This window comes from Cheilinus undulatus, linkage group 20, assembly GCF_018320785.1.
Source record: "Cheilinus undulatus linkage group 20, ASM1832078v1, whole genome shotgun sequence".
NCBI lineage: Eukaryota > Metazoa > Chordata > Actinopteri > Labriformes > Labridae > Cheilinus > Cheilinus undulatus.
The window spans coordinates 24,003,877-24,018,051 of record NC_054884.1 but is presented as its reverse complement, the minus strand read 5'-3'; the positions used below and the strand labels follow the sequence as shown (position 1 = coordinate 24,018,051).

The following is a 14,175-nucleotide window of genomic DNA, read 5'->3' as shown; positions in this document are numbered from 1 at the left end:
CCACGCAAAAATCCAAGATGGCGACCATTTTCTAAGATGGCCAACACATCACACTGAGCCCATTGTAATGGGTTAAAAAACACCTACAATTATTGTCCAAGTCTAGGTTTTTGGACACTAAAATGGCAAGTGAAGATAATTTTGTCCATGGCAGTTGCATATTAGACTTTAACCAAGATGGCGTCCAAGATCGCTGCCGCAAAAGACAAATTTCACCATTTCTCAGCTACTATTAGATAGAGTTGTGAAAAAATACCGATATGGCAATATATCCCGATACTGTGACATCCAATACAATATCGATACTTCAACTCTTAATATCAATTTTTTTGGTAAAAAATGAACATTCATATTTTAGCCGAGTTGTTCGTAAAATACGACTTGCTCACACGTTTGTGTGAGCACAAACAGCAAGTTAAAGAAAGGAAATGCCATTTGCAAGCTCTGTTGTGCTGCCGTGAAATATACCGGGAACACCACCAACGCATTGTGTGACTTACATATACATCATCTCTGTATTTTTCTTAGTTAACTGTGTAGAATATTGCAATATATCACAATATCATGATATCCTGATATATTGTGATACTATCGTATCGTGACCCAAGTATCGTGATGCGTATCGTATTGTGAGTTTCTTGTCAATACTCACCCCTACTATCAGAGATAGACAAATGATTTTTGTGTCTAATCCTACCTTTTTCGGGTAAGAGAATCTAATGGACTTGTTCCATTAACCATAAAGGCTACCTGAACTGCTGCATCAAAAATAACTTTAAGGATGTCTGCCATGAAACATATATTTTCATTTAAAAATATTGCCGGGCGTAGCGGTAGTGGAGTGGTTAAGGCGCGCACCATGTACGCGGGCAGCCCGGGTTCGGATCCGGCCTGAGGTCCTTCGCCGCATGTCTCTCCCCCACTCTCGCCCCTGTTTCTGAGTCTATCCGCTGTCCTCTATCCAAATAAAGGCATGAAAAGGCCCAAAAACAAATCTAAAAAAAAAAAAAAAAATCCTATTTTGTTTGATCCTGCCCTCCAAAGGTATTTATCGAAAAAAAAAAAATATATACAGATCTATGCATATCCTGGCTTAAAACCCATATTTTCAAGGTTAGGTGACTCAAAGGAAACCTTTATAAGAAACTTAAAGTTTTACATTCATTCAAATATTTTCTCAGCTTCCATGTTAGTTCCAAAAGAAGGCCAAAGTTCAGCAATGGTACACTGTTCATTTCATCGTACTTGTAATGGATGTCAAAGTAATCAAGAATGTCTCAGTCAGAACCGGCAACGATCTTTGTAGTCAAGAATGTGGCATCGATTTATTGGTTAATGTAACCCTTTATGAATAGTGTAGGTCCCACCATCATAAATAACCACCAGGGTCCCCAGTGTATGCTGACAATAGTGACTATTACACCATGGTAAGTGCACAGAGCTGTACAGGTGAGACCCAGCCTGTAGCACTTGCACCTGCCATGACAGCCTGATTTGCAGCTGCATTTGGTCAGCTGTTGGCAACTCGTGTTCTATGGGGGAGTTGGCTGTCCAGAAGACCTGCCATGCTTCACCAACCTTCTGCCATCCCCAGTCAGCAGGTATCTCTGCTTCTGGCTGACACTTGGTTGCCTGGGCCCAAACACAGCCAGCCTGGTAGGCAACATGCCTGGTGTGCTGGAGCAGAGCTGCTCTGGTTGGTGGAATTGCCTTGTAAGGCCTCTGCTTTCTGGCAAACATGTCAAGTCTGGCTTCGTTCACAGTGGCAGCAGTGCTAGACCTGTCATACATCAGTATGACAAACTTCTCCAGTATCTCCAGGTCACCATCTTCCACTGTGAGAGGGTACTGGCTCAGCTCAGAGAAGACAGGGGAGGCCTCTGGACTAATGTCCCATGTTTGCCAGGCAGTTTTTTTGCCCTTGTTGCGGGAGGCTGTCACTTAAGTCCCGTGTGATCTGTACACCATCTGGGTAACTACATGAGCAAGTCATGTAGAGCCCCCTTACTCTTGGCTCGGCTCTCCCGCGCTGGCACGCCGTCAATTCAGGTGTGGCTATCTAACTATATCGAATACCTACCAACTACTGTTTACTAGCTAATTGATATGGGGCTGTTAGACAGCATTTGGGACACTAAACTAAACTATACTACAACTACCACTCTAATACCACATTACTATTAAAGCTGACACTGAACCCCATGCTGAGTTACACAGCAGCGATGTCACCAGTGTGCCCTGGTTGTGTGCTGACAATTCACTCTATTGCATTTGTAAGCTCTCATCATTGCCTCAGTTCTGTACTTACTATACTTGAAAATGGTTCCATTGGATTCTGCGACCCAAAAAATGTATGTGCACACCAAAAAATATGTTCAGTAGTTGCCTAGGTATGAATGGCGGCCATCTTGGATGCCACCTTTGTAACCAAATTTTATGTTATGACAATAATTAAACAAAACTTATGAAGTTGGTTACAAATAGACATTTTATTTTAAAGCAAATAATCAGGCAACAGTTTAATAAAATGAAACTAGAATGGCCATCTGAGGCAGCAGACCCATGCCTAAGCAGTGCCACTGAGGAACTTGCGCTCCCATTGATTACTATGGTGTTCAAAATTTCGAAGACCGCGAAAAACCGAACGGGTGCGCTGATCATCACCAAAATCTAATCGATTGTTCCCTGTCACTATCCCAATATTCCCTGAAAGTTTGGTGAAGATTCGACTTTCCGTTCTCAAGTTATCTTGTACACATACAAACAAACAAACAAAGACACGGAACCCTTTACATAACCCCCTGCTGATTTTATCGGCGAGGGTAATAAAGCAAAATGTGGTCAGGCAAGGCAGCCATCTTGGAAAATGACCGCCATCTTGGATTTTTACGTGGCCAGCGTTATTTTTGAAAAGAGTAGACCTTGAAGAGTACATGTACCAAATTTCATGCTTGTATCACTATTTGAACGATTCTTGTGAAATATGCAATTATGCTCTGCACTATATACAGAGCTGTAAAATTTCACTTTTGACATATTACCAGTTTACCTCTTGCTAACTTGTAAGGACAGTCAACAGGTAAAATGACCATGCTAACTAGCTTAAAAGGTTCATATCTCCATCTGCAGCAATAAATTGATTGTCCTGCTTGTACTGGGACAAGGATAGTAATCCAGTTAAAATGTCTAATCCAGCCTTAGCTGTAGCTGCACTTTGTAATGCCTCTAAACGACTGACTTATTTGTGTTGCCTGTCTTTTATCTACTACCTCCCTGACTCCATGTTAGTGCAGATTGAATCTTGGCTTTTAGGGAGGAGCTAAAGTGAGCTGTTGTGAAGGATTTCCTTTTTTTTTCAGATTTCTTTTTGGCTTATCATGCCTTTCTTGACAGAGGAGGATAGTGGACAGAATTGGAAACAGTGATGAGAGAGATGGGGAGATACATTTGGGAAAGTACCACAGATCGGATTCGAACCCAGGCTGACTGCATACATGGGCAGCACCTTAAGCCACTAGGCCACCTGCGTCCCTCCCCTTCTTGATTTCAAATACAAAACGAAAATATTACAACACTGTACCCCACATCTTTGCTCACTTGATCTTCTTTGTGGTATCAGAGGTCAAAAAGTTGGATCTAAAAAAGTTTAACCACTACTGTCAGTTATTAAATGAAGCTCCTGTGAGGAGTTTTTATCTGTTTATGAAATGGGCTGGAAGGAAAAATGATGCCTCTTCATGGCTTACAAAAGCAGCCAAGACCATCACAGAGAAGAGTGATTATTTCAACCTGGTTGCCTGTCACTGCTGTCATGGGGTAGCGATCAGACATGTTATTCTCGGCATTTTGCTGAAACAGGATATTTTTTAATCTTACTGCTGAAGATTCATGAGGAGTTGCATATCAGACATCTGAAATAAAAATATGTGGTATTTTCTTTAACAAAACATTACTTACACATACACAGTCCAAAATAAGAGGCACCACTTGGTCCACAAGGGTTGCCAAAATCAACACAATGTGAATGTGTAAGTTCCTCACAGAAGCTTTGAAGAAGGACAGTTAAAGCCAGTGTGGTTGTTGATAGCATTTTAATTTCAGCCATTGTAAGTGAAATTACATTGTGGGCTTCCTGCTGTTTCCTAATCATGCTGATACTTCAAATAGGGTTTTCATTTAACAAATCTTCTCCATGTTGTAGTGTACATCCTTATGATTGTTTTTTAATGTAATTCAAGACTCAAGAGGGCCACCATTTAGTCCCAAATATTGGCATTCTAGCAGTGCTTGAAAACATGCCACCGCTCATATTTATGTGTCACGTTTTTTCTCAATCACTTCCACTGTGAGGGAGAGTTGGAATGTGAGTGTGGCTTTCTGAGGAGAAAGAGGAAGCAGAGGAAAGTGCTGTTATCACAACAACACCTGTTCTGTGTGGGAGGCTTTTTAATGGTTTCCAGAAATGCTTCACTTTGTCCTTCGGCCACAATAAAACATTTTTTAGTATACTGGAAATTGAAATCTCCTCTTAATGAAACAAATCCTACAACTTGGAGGAGGAGGATAGAGAAGAGGAGTCGACAGTGGCAGCAGATCCAGTAATGAACGGTTCATAAAGTTTATGTGACTGAGACTCAGATGAGAGAAATGCATTGTTTTGCTAAATACTCCCTTTTGTGTTCAGAGATTGTTTGTGGGGAAGCAGTTTTTCAGATTTGGTTTGACTCTATAAACATAAAGCATCTTTTATCACAAAAACAAATGGTATGAAGGGACATATGCATTTACTAAAGCATGTGCCAATCCCACAAAGCTTTTGGAGTAGGTCATCCTCCAGCCGGTCAGCAGAAAAGACAAAGACAGCAATAAAAAACACTGCTGAATTCACAGCTGAAAAGGCTCCTTAAGTACCAAATACATTGGCCTCTAGACTTGTAGTTGAAAGGTTAAGTCATGGCAACTGCTGTGGGTATAATCTTACAGCTCAGCAGTGCCTACCAAGTTTGTCCTAGATGCTTATAGCTATTACTGTAATCTCATTTGCAAGGTGGATAAAACTTCATAACTCTGCCACTTTTCTGGTCTGGTCTCACTCTAGGTAAGACTGTGCCCAGGTACATTTGACCCCAAAGTCAAGTTTATTTGACCATTGTGAGTACTCTGTATGTAATTTATGCCTTTATTGACAGAGGAGGACATGGGGCAGAATTGGAAACAGGGACAACAGAGCTGGTGAGAGACATGAGGGAAACTGCCACAGGCCAGTTTCAAACCCAGGCCGACCGCTTACATGATGTGTGCCTTGACGACTAGGCCACCTGTGCGCCGAGATGTTTGTATTTTGATGTGAAGATCTGTAGACTTGAGACTGGTCTTTAACCACAGGGGAAAATAAGAGGTCGACTTCTCGTAGATGTCTGTGGTTTTCTGGTGAGAAACTTTCATTATGAGCCAGTGGCAGCAGCAAAAAAGCATGCACTTTGCATAAGTTGTATCTCTGAACAGCATGCTGCTTTTTTATTTCAGATAAGACAAGGCCAGAATCAGCTTGGGTTCTAGCTGGTTTTGCAACATTTATAAGATAAGGTGTTTGCAGCAATTGTAAAATTAAGAATCTTGTCATCATGCAGGATATAATCTTTTAATTTCACAGGTACAAACAAGAAATACAGCTCAGGTCACAGGAGAGCAAAATATTCATGTGCTTGTTTTTTCATAGATTTGACGGTCTTGAACCCCCCCATTCCAAACTGTCAAAACTTAAAATTGGAGATGCTGTTTTAAAAATGTTACATACTCTTCAATACTTAAAATAGTGCCTTTCTTATTTGCTATGAACAAACCCACACCTGCTGCGGCCACACAAGCGTGGATGGGTTGCAGCACTTTGCCACTGCTCTGTACCCAGCATGGCAGGCTGCAGCTGGCAAAGTGTTTCCTTGAGAGAACAGCTGTTTGGTCCATCCCAACTGCCATAGTAGCAGCTCTGTTTGAGAGCATGGATAGAGAAATTTAATGCCATCTTTTTATTTTTTAAGTTGTAGAATAAGTCTCACCAGGTAAGTTTCACTTAACTGGTAAGTTTCACTTACCTGGTGAGGCGAGGGTGAGCCCTGAGTGTGCTCTCAACTCGGGTAACAAGCATCTGGCCCAGCAGTGGTTGGTGGGGAGTTTAACCATTGACACGCTGCTGTCTGTGTGTGCTAGGGATGGCAATTGAGGATCATGATATGTCGCTATAAGACATTGCAGTGCTGGTGTGTTTTAGGCTTTACTTATGAATGTTTAAAAGATAAGTCAAAAGAGCTCTGAGTGGAAAAAAAGCCTAAATACAGTTGCAAGAAAAAGTATGTAAACCCTTTGAGATTTCTTGGATTTCTGCATAAATTGGTCATAAAATGTGTTCTGATCTTCATTCAAGTCACAACAATAGACAAACACAGTCTGCTTACACTAATAAAGCAAAAAAATATGTTTTCATTTTTTATTGAACAAAACATGTAAACATTCACAGTGCAGGGTGGAATAAGTATGTGAACCTTTGAATTTAATAGTTGTTGACCCTCCTTTGGCAGCAATAACCCTTAACCGAACGTTTCCTGTAGTTGCAGAGCAGACCTGCATAACGGTCAGGGGGAATTTTGGACCATTCCTCTTTACAAAACTGTTTCAGTTCAGCAATATTCTTGGGATGTCTGGTGTGAATGGCTCTCTTGAGGTCATGCCACAGCATCTCAATCAGGTTGAGGTCAGGACTCTGACTGGGCCACTCCAGAAGGTGTATTTTCTTCTGTTGAAGCCATTCTGTTGTTGATTTACTTCTATGCTTTGGGTCGTTGTCCTGTTGCATCACCCATCCTCTGTTGAGCTTCAGTTGATGGACAGATGGTCTTAAGTTTTCCTGCAAAATGTCTTGATAAACTTGGGAATTAATTTTTCCGTCAATGACAGCAATCCGTCAAGGCCCTGAGGCAGCAACGCAGCCCAAAACCATGATGGCCCCTCCACCATATTTCACAGTAGGGATGAGGTTTTGTTGTTGGTGTGCTGTGCCTTTTCGTCTCCACACATAGTGTTGTGTGTTCCTTTTAAACAACTCAATTTTGGTTTCATCTGTCCACAGAATATTTTGCCAGTAGTGCTGTGGAACATCCAGGTGCTCTTTTGCAAACTGCAAACGTGCAGCAATGTTTTTTTTTTGGACAGCAGTGGCTTCCTCCGTGGTGTCCTCCCATGAACTCCATTCTTGTTTAATTTTTTACTTATTGTAGATTTGTCAACACAAATGTTAGCATGTGCCAGAAATTTCTGTAAGTCTTTAGCTGACACTCTAGGATTCTTCTTCACCTCATTGAGCATTCTGCACTGTGCGCTTGCAGTCATCTTTACAGGACTACCACGCCTAGGGAGAGTAGCAACAGTGCTGAACTTTATCTATCAGTCTGTCTTACTGTGGACACATGAACATCAAGGCTTTTAGAGATACTTTTGTAACCCTTTCTAGCTTCATGCAAGTCAACAATTCTTGATCGTAGGTTTTCTGAGAGCTCTTTTGTGCGAGGCATGGTTCACATCAGGCAATGCTTCTTGAGAACAGCAAACTCAAAACTGGTGTGTGTTTTTTATAGGGCAGGGCAGCTTTAACCGACACATTCAGTCTCATCACATTGATTGGACTCCAGGCTGGCTGACTCCTGGCTCCAGTTAGCTCTTGGAGAAGTCATTAGCCTAGGGGTTCACATACTTTTTCCACCCTGCACTGTAAATGTTTACATGTTTTGTTCAATAAAAGCATGAAATCATATCATTTTTTTGTGTGGTATTAGTTTAGGCAGACTGTGTTTGTCTATTGTTGTGACTTACATGAAGATCAGAACACATTTCATGGCCAATTTATGCAGAAATCCAAGAAATCCCAAAGGGTTCACATACTTTTTCCTTGCAACTGTACATTAAGTTCCTTGTCATAAAGTGTTAGAAAAACAATAATATATTCATATTTAAGAAACTGGAGTCAGTGTGCGCTCTTTTTAAAATCTTAATAGAAATTATTAATCTAAAAAACATATTGTGTTTACACAAACCTCTTTATTTGTTGTAGAAGTCTTGTTTCCCATTTTATATGTTTTTTCACCCTTACAGTAAAGAACAACAACTAATGAGAGCTTGTTGTTGTCCTGGGACCTGTTTGTTCAACCAAGTTTGTTTTAAATATACTCTGTCCATGGGGATTTGTGTGACTGTGCAAACTAGCACAGCCTGTCATACAACATCTAGCCTTAGCGTGTAGTAGGTACAGCGCAATATACAGTTTTTCTGAAGTAGAAAATGGAAATAAAGGGGTATGTAGACTGGTGAGGGTCGTACTCGGGTATAGCTACTCAGCAGAAGTGAAAAGACGCAACATACCAAAGCATGATATTAATCTGCAAAGAGAAACAAAGGCTGGTGGAGTAGTGATGTCATGATTACAGATTTTCTTGGTGCGATTATTGTCAGAGAAATAATTGCGATTTTTACGATTATCATGATTTTTTTTTTCATTCATTAATTGCACACTACCATGAATAAGTAAAATCACATAAACACTCCTAAAAGGTCTTGTTATTTTTTTAAATTTTAATTTAATTTATTTCCACCCTAGGGTGCTCTCATAACAAAATAATATATCAACAATGTCAAGTAACCAAAAATTACAAGAAAAATGATAATAATCCCATTTGGATGGACCACTTGAGTGGTCTTAGCTGAGTTAAAAAGCTATAATTCAATCCCCCACATCTATTTTATATCCCTCAAATATAAACACATTCTTCATATTCACAACTGTATTTATTAAAGTTTCTCGTCAAAAACTAAATTTTCCCATTTTTATGTGGCATTTGAACACATAACATGTATAATACAATTGTCTAATTTACTGAGGTTACCTGAACGCATCATAATTTCCATCTTCAGCTCGTAAAGTTTGCTTATAAGCTTCAGTTCTGCCGATTCCACCGAAGTGAGGGATATGAGAGCCTGCCTTTCTCACAGGCAGTGTCTTTTTCCTCAAGCCGACACTTTAAGGTACATTCTTGTTAGATGTGATGCATAACACTTCTAGTTTATGTTCCCCTTGTAAGAACTGATGTATGTTTTTTCCCCAGTCTTATCTTAAAAATGACAATACATCACAGAGCCTGTGCGACTTGATACCAGGATCGATAAGCTAAAACGTCCCCATCCCTAACACTGACATGATTTAACCCAGTTACTATTTACCTTTACTTTGGCGTACAAGGCCAGGTGGTTATCCTGCAGGTGCTGAAGTACTGCCTGGTTTCACTGCAACTTTTTTGTGGCATGTTTTACATTCAGGCTGGCCGTCTTCCACAATGACACCCTGGTCATTTTTTTTCTACCCAAAAAAATCCTACACGGCTGACTTCAACCGTTTATTCAGAAGGAACAGCTCTTCCTCTTCCATGCTGTAGCGTGTTTGGGACTGTGACAAGCCTCCACCTGCAACTGCAGGAAGCAACAGGAGGCGGTAATATGTGGATGTCATGTAACTTTGTTTTCATTCCTGGCGAGTTGCGCTGTTGTACCAATATGGTTCCCGGCATAATCTTTTCTGGAAATTGACGGTAATTAGGAAACGTTATGATTAACTATTTGTAAAGTTTAATACCGCAATTAATCGTGAAAACAGGTAATCGTGCCATCCCTATGGTGGAGCTAGCGGCTAATGTTAGCCATGCTCCACAGAGTATATCAGGTTCACACCATACTTGGTGGTACTCTGACCCTGTGATGATTTAGCATGTTGTCTAAGTATTTTCTCCTCCTAAGACTAGTCGGTTGAACACAATTTGAACAGGAATTTAGCCAAATAGGGAAATAGATGCCTGGGAACATCCTTAGACACTCTGGTCCATCTCCAGTGCTCAAGATATGCATAAGGTCTATTTTTGGCAGAGACTGCTGGAAAAATACATCGATCCACATAAACCAGAGTGTAATAGCTAACATGATACCATGGAAAAGGAAAAGTTATTTTTATGGTGTAGAAAACCAGAGAATTCTACATGAAACCACACATCCTTTCCAGAAAACGTAAACCTCAAACTTCCTAGTAGGGATGCATGATAATTATCGGTACAGATAAATTATCAGCCAGTATTGCATATATTTAAAATATTTTTGTGATCCCAATAATAAAATACTAACTGATAAAATCCACAGATAATAAATGCGTTTTTCTTTCTCATGAGACTACACATTCCGAAACAGTGGGTGGCGCCGCAGTACGAGACCTGCTGTTAAGCCCCAGAGGAGAAGAAGAAGCAGCCTCAGTGCTAAGAAGCTAACAACACGGTGGAGTTATTCAGTATTGATGGGGAGGGTACTATGACAGTGTTTGTAGAATTTGCCCAGCAAAGGCCTTCAAGAGTGGAAAGAAGTCCTCAACAGATCTTATGTCACTTAAAAGTCTTCATCCTAACAATGTTAAAACGAAATGGCAGTAGCCGCTAGCTTCAGCTGCCAGCATTAGGACCAAGCCAAAGGCTAATACCAGGCAGATTGCTGATTCAGTAGGCATTGGAAACTGCAGAAAGTTTGCCAGAGCCAAAAGGTGCAACGTTATAATAACTAAATCAGTCTGACAGTCTCCTGCTTTCATAGATGTATCCCTGCTCTGTTTGATGTGGTTTCATTTAGTTGGATCAATGTTAGGAACAGAAGTTTAGCCACAGACCACTGTGTCCTTAACATTTTTAACCTATTTCTGATATCACTTATGTCAGTGCATATTTTTAATCTTTATGTAAAACATCAACCCTCTTTAATTCTGACTTAAGCAGCAAAAAAAAAAAAACAAAAACAAAAAAAAACACCAGGCATCTCCATTTGTTAAGCATGACAGTCTGTTATCATTTGTTTTTTATTTTTGGCTGATTTGACATGAGTCAGCTGAATTCTTGTTTAGGTGATTGAAATGTCAGGTTTGACTACTTGTCATAATAGCTAAATTAAATTCAAAGGAAAAGGGGAAAACCTATGTCAGGTGTTTGTGTATGTTGTACTTGGTACACAAATGTAAAAAAAAAAGTAACCATAATAGCAGTTATAAAGTCAGAATAGTTCTTTGTTTTTTTTTGAAAATCATGAGTGATATTAGTAAGAATTACTTATGAATATCTGCTCACTACATATGAACCCCTTTTTACCCCCAGATGTGCATAAATACATCAAATAAATGTATTTTGTTAAATAAACAATTGAAAAAAAATTGTTTCTTATCGGTTATTGGCCATCGGGAGTAGGAAATTAGCGCTTATCAGTATCGGTTCAAAAAAAAGAACTTACCATGCATCACTACTTCCTAGTGTACTCACCCACGGTAGAAGCAAAAATCACCAACTAAAATCAAAGTAAAAAAACAAGTCAACCTCGGAAAAGCAAAGTAATCTGTTTCTGTGTCCAGCTGCTCAGGGTTACGCTCTGCTCCATATAGCTCCAGAAAGGCATCCAGTGGTCAAAATAAACTACTGAATGCCTAGAACATAGCACAGGAGTATGTGGAATTTGTGGGTTAGGCAGATGTTGGTGCAGGCGCTCTTCTAAATTGCACAAAACATTGGTTGCATTTAGGCACTGAAATGTTACCGAAGTTTGGCATTCCTTTCCTATATACCTGTCCAACGACTGATTACCTTCTATACTTTTCAATCCGATTGATCATTGATATAAGATTAAATTGTATTAAGACAGGAGGTATCAAAAATTGTCTGGAGGTGGAGGGGAAGAATCCACACAGTTAGAGAGAACTGTTTTTCTATTTGTGTGTGCACATGCAGCTTACTTCAAAAATCCCTGGAAATTGTAGGAGTACAGTACATGTGTGAAAGGGGCTTCTGTTAAAATACCAGGACAACAGAGCAAATTTTCAAGCCATAACTCCATTGGTTTGCAGTCTGCCATTCACATTATAACAGCAGAAATAGATAGGTTGGTGTTGATGAAAAAAAAATTCTATAAAGAGAGATTCCAACCTTGGCTACAGTCCTCACACCTCCACACACCTGGCCAGCGATAGCGTGAAGTGGGTGTGTAAGTGTCAGGTTTGGATTATAAGAGAAAGGTGTGGGAGGAGGGGGTTTCCAAAGCTCTCTGACCATCGAGCCATTCTAAAGACACGCTGGCAGCTTCAAGTGTTGTGGAAATCTGGAGTCAGGAGTTTCTAACAGGAATGTGTAACTGTACTAGCGCCAGTATGAGCTCCTGAAAAACAACCGGTGGAATTATAAGAAGTTAGCAGACAAACTTGTTTTATCAAAGTATATACTGGCACAGTGCAACGGTGATTTAAAATGTTTATCTACTGTGTGACATTACGTGCTGACTCAGCTGCAGCTAATCCAATATTTATGGATGAACTTGCTTTTGCAAAGATGATATTTCTTGTAATAATCCTGAGCACAATAACCTGGGTGTCTTATATAAAGGATGGAGGCAATAGTTTGAGGTTGCAAACCCTGTGAGATATTCTTCTAGTCTATTGTTTTATATCAGAGGCGAGAACAGTCAGGAGATATCATAAAATGCTCCTGTGAGTTTGATAATCTCTTGGTTTTTTATTTATTCATCAAGAGCAAGCCGTCCTTTCTTTTGTTATAAGCTTGCCTCGGAAACATTGATACTATAGTCACCATGATTGTCTCTTTAAAAATGTGTGTTTTAATGCAGTTTTCTCTTCTGTTTGTCTTTTGCAGAGGAGTTGGAAGAGGAGAAGGAGAATCCGACAGAGACAGAGCTCACAGACAAACAGAAACACCAGCTTCGCCACAGAGAGCTCTTTCTCTCCCGGCAGTACGAGAGTCTGCCTGCAACACACATCAGGTACCATATAAAGACTCACTGACGCTGGACAGGAAAAATAAATGATGAGGATACTTTTCCTAATGTTGACTAACATTATGACAGTTTAAGAAATATCCTGATAAACACATTGTAGGAAATGACTACACTACTTAATCAACATGGGATAAAGTAGGCAGTCAGTCTTCATGGCTTATACATCTTAAACTAAAGATAATTTAATCAGGTAAGACTTTCGCAATAGAAATCAGAGTTTTTTTCTTTACTCTCCTGCAGTCTCGTAATATGTGGGTGGGTAACAAGCTGGGCTACTGCTAACATAAGCTTAGCTTGTTTTTAAGGTTAGGATTCCCCCTGTGCTCTTCACTCGAGGTATTTGAACCAGTACAAGAAATACATTTGTGTCTTCTCATAAGAGCAAGTAATTCTTCAACACTCTTCAAAAGTTGCATTAAAACAGCTGCTGGCCAAAATGCTGATAAAATTGATGTTGGAGCTTGGCTTGGTTATGGCTGAGCATTCCTTTAGGATTCTATCTCTCAGAGGGAAAAATGGTATAAAATATCTTCCAGGGTGACCATTTCCACCATATGTACCCAATTCAACAATTTTCAATTTCTTGGCAACTGTTTACCATCTGTATTGCCATGTGCAGTTTGCAATTGCACTAGCTACCAGTTAAGTAGTTGAGCTCTCAGTTCACAGTGACTGTTATGAGCCTTCGAGTCATGCTGCTCACCTCTGCTTATTGTTGTCTTTAATTGAGAAGCCTTCTCAGTCTAGCCAGCACTACATAAGGTTTAGTTACTTTGAAGTCTACCAGTGTTATCTTTAAATTAGTGCTGTGAATCAACTTTTAAAAAATCTAATTTACTACAGGTTTTGTAATTTATTAATTGCAGTTCATTGCAAAAATCTCAGTAATATGAGGAGGATTGATTTACAGGTAGAATAAATGATAATAGTGATGGAAAAATCGACAATAATTTACTTCTGAGCAGCAGTGGAACTTTTTACAAGCCTTTGAAACAGCAACATTTACAGTTCTGTGAGAAAATATTTGCTCCCTTCTTGTTGACTCAAGATATAATGGAACCAGTGTGACAAAGTGAAGTAGGCCAGAAGATCTCAAAAATCAGCTCATCATGCTGTGATCTAAAGAAATTTAAGTCAAAAATCATTGGCATCTATCAGTTTGGAAAGGGTTACAAAGCCAGTTCGAAGGCTTTGGGACTCCAACCAACCATGGTTAGAGCCATTTCCTACAAATGGTGAAAACTTTGAACAGTGGTAAACCTTCCCAGGGGTGGC

General features: G+C 39.8%; 1 protein-coding gene across 1 annotated transcript in view; it reads left to right on the top strand.

Moving 5' to 3' along the window:
• Nucleotides 1–14,175, top strand: part of mta3 (metastasis associated 1 family, member 3) — a 43,488-nt gene that overhangs the window by 13,283 nt on the left and 16,030 nt on the right. The window contains exon 4 of the mRNA XM_041815239.1: nt 12,759–12,885. Coding sequence (XP_041671173.1) covers nt 12,759–12,885 — 127 coding nt within the window. The remainder of the gene's footprint in view (nt 1–12,758; nt 12,886–14,175) is intronic.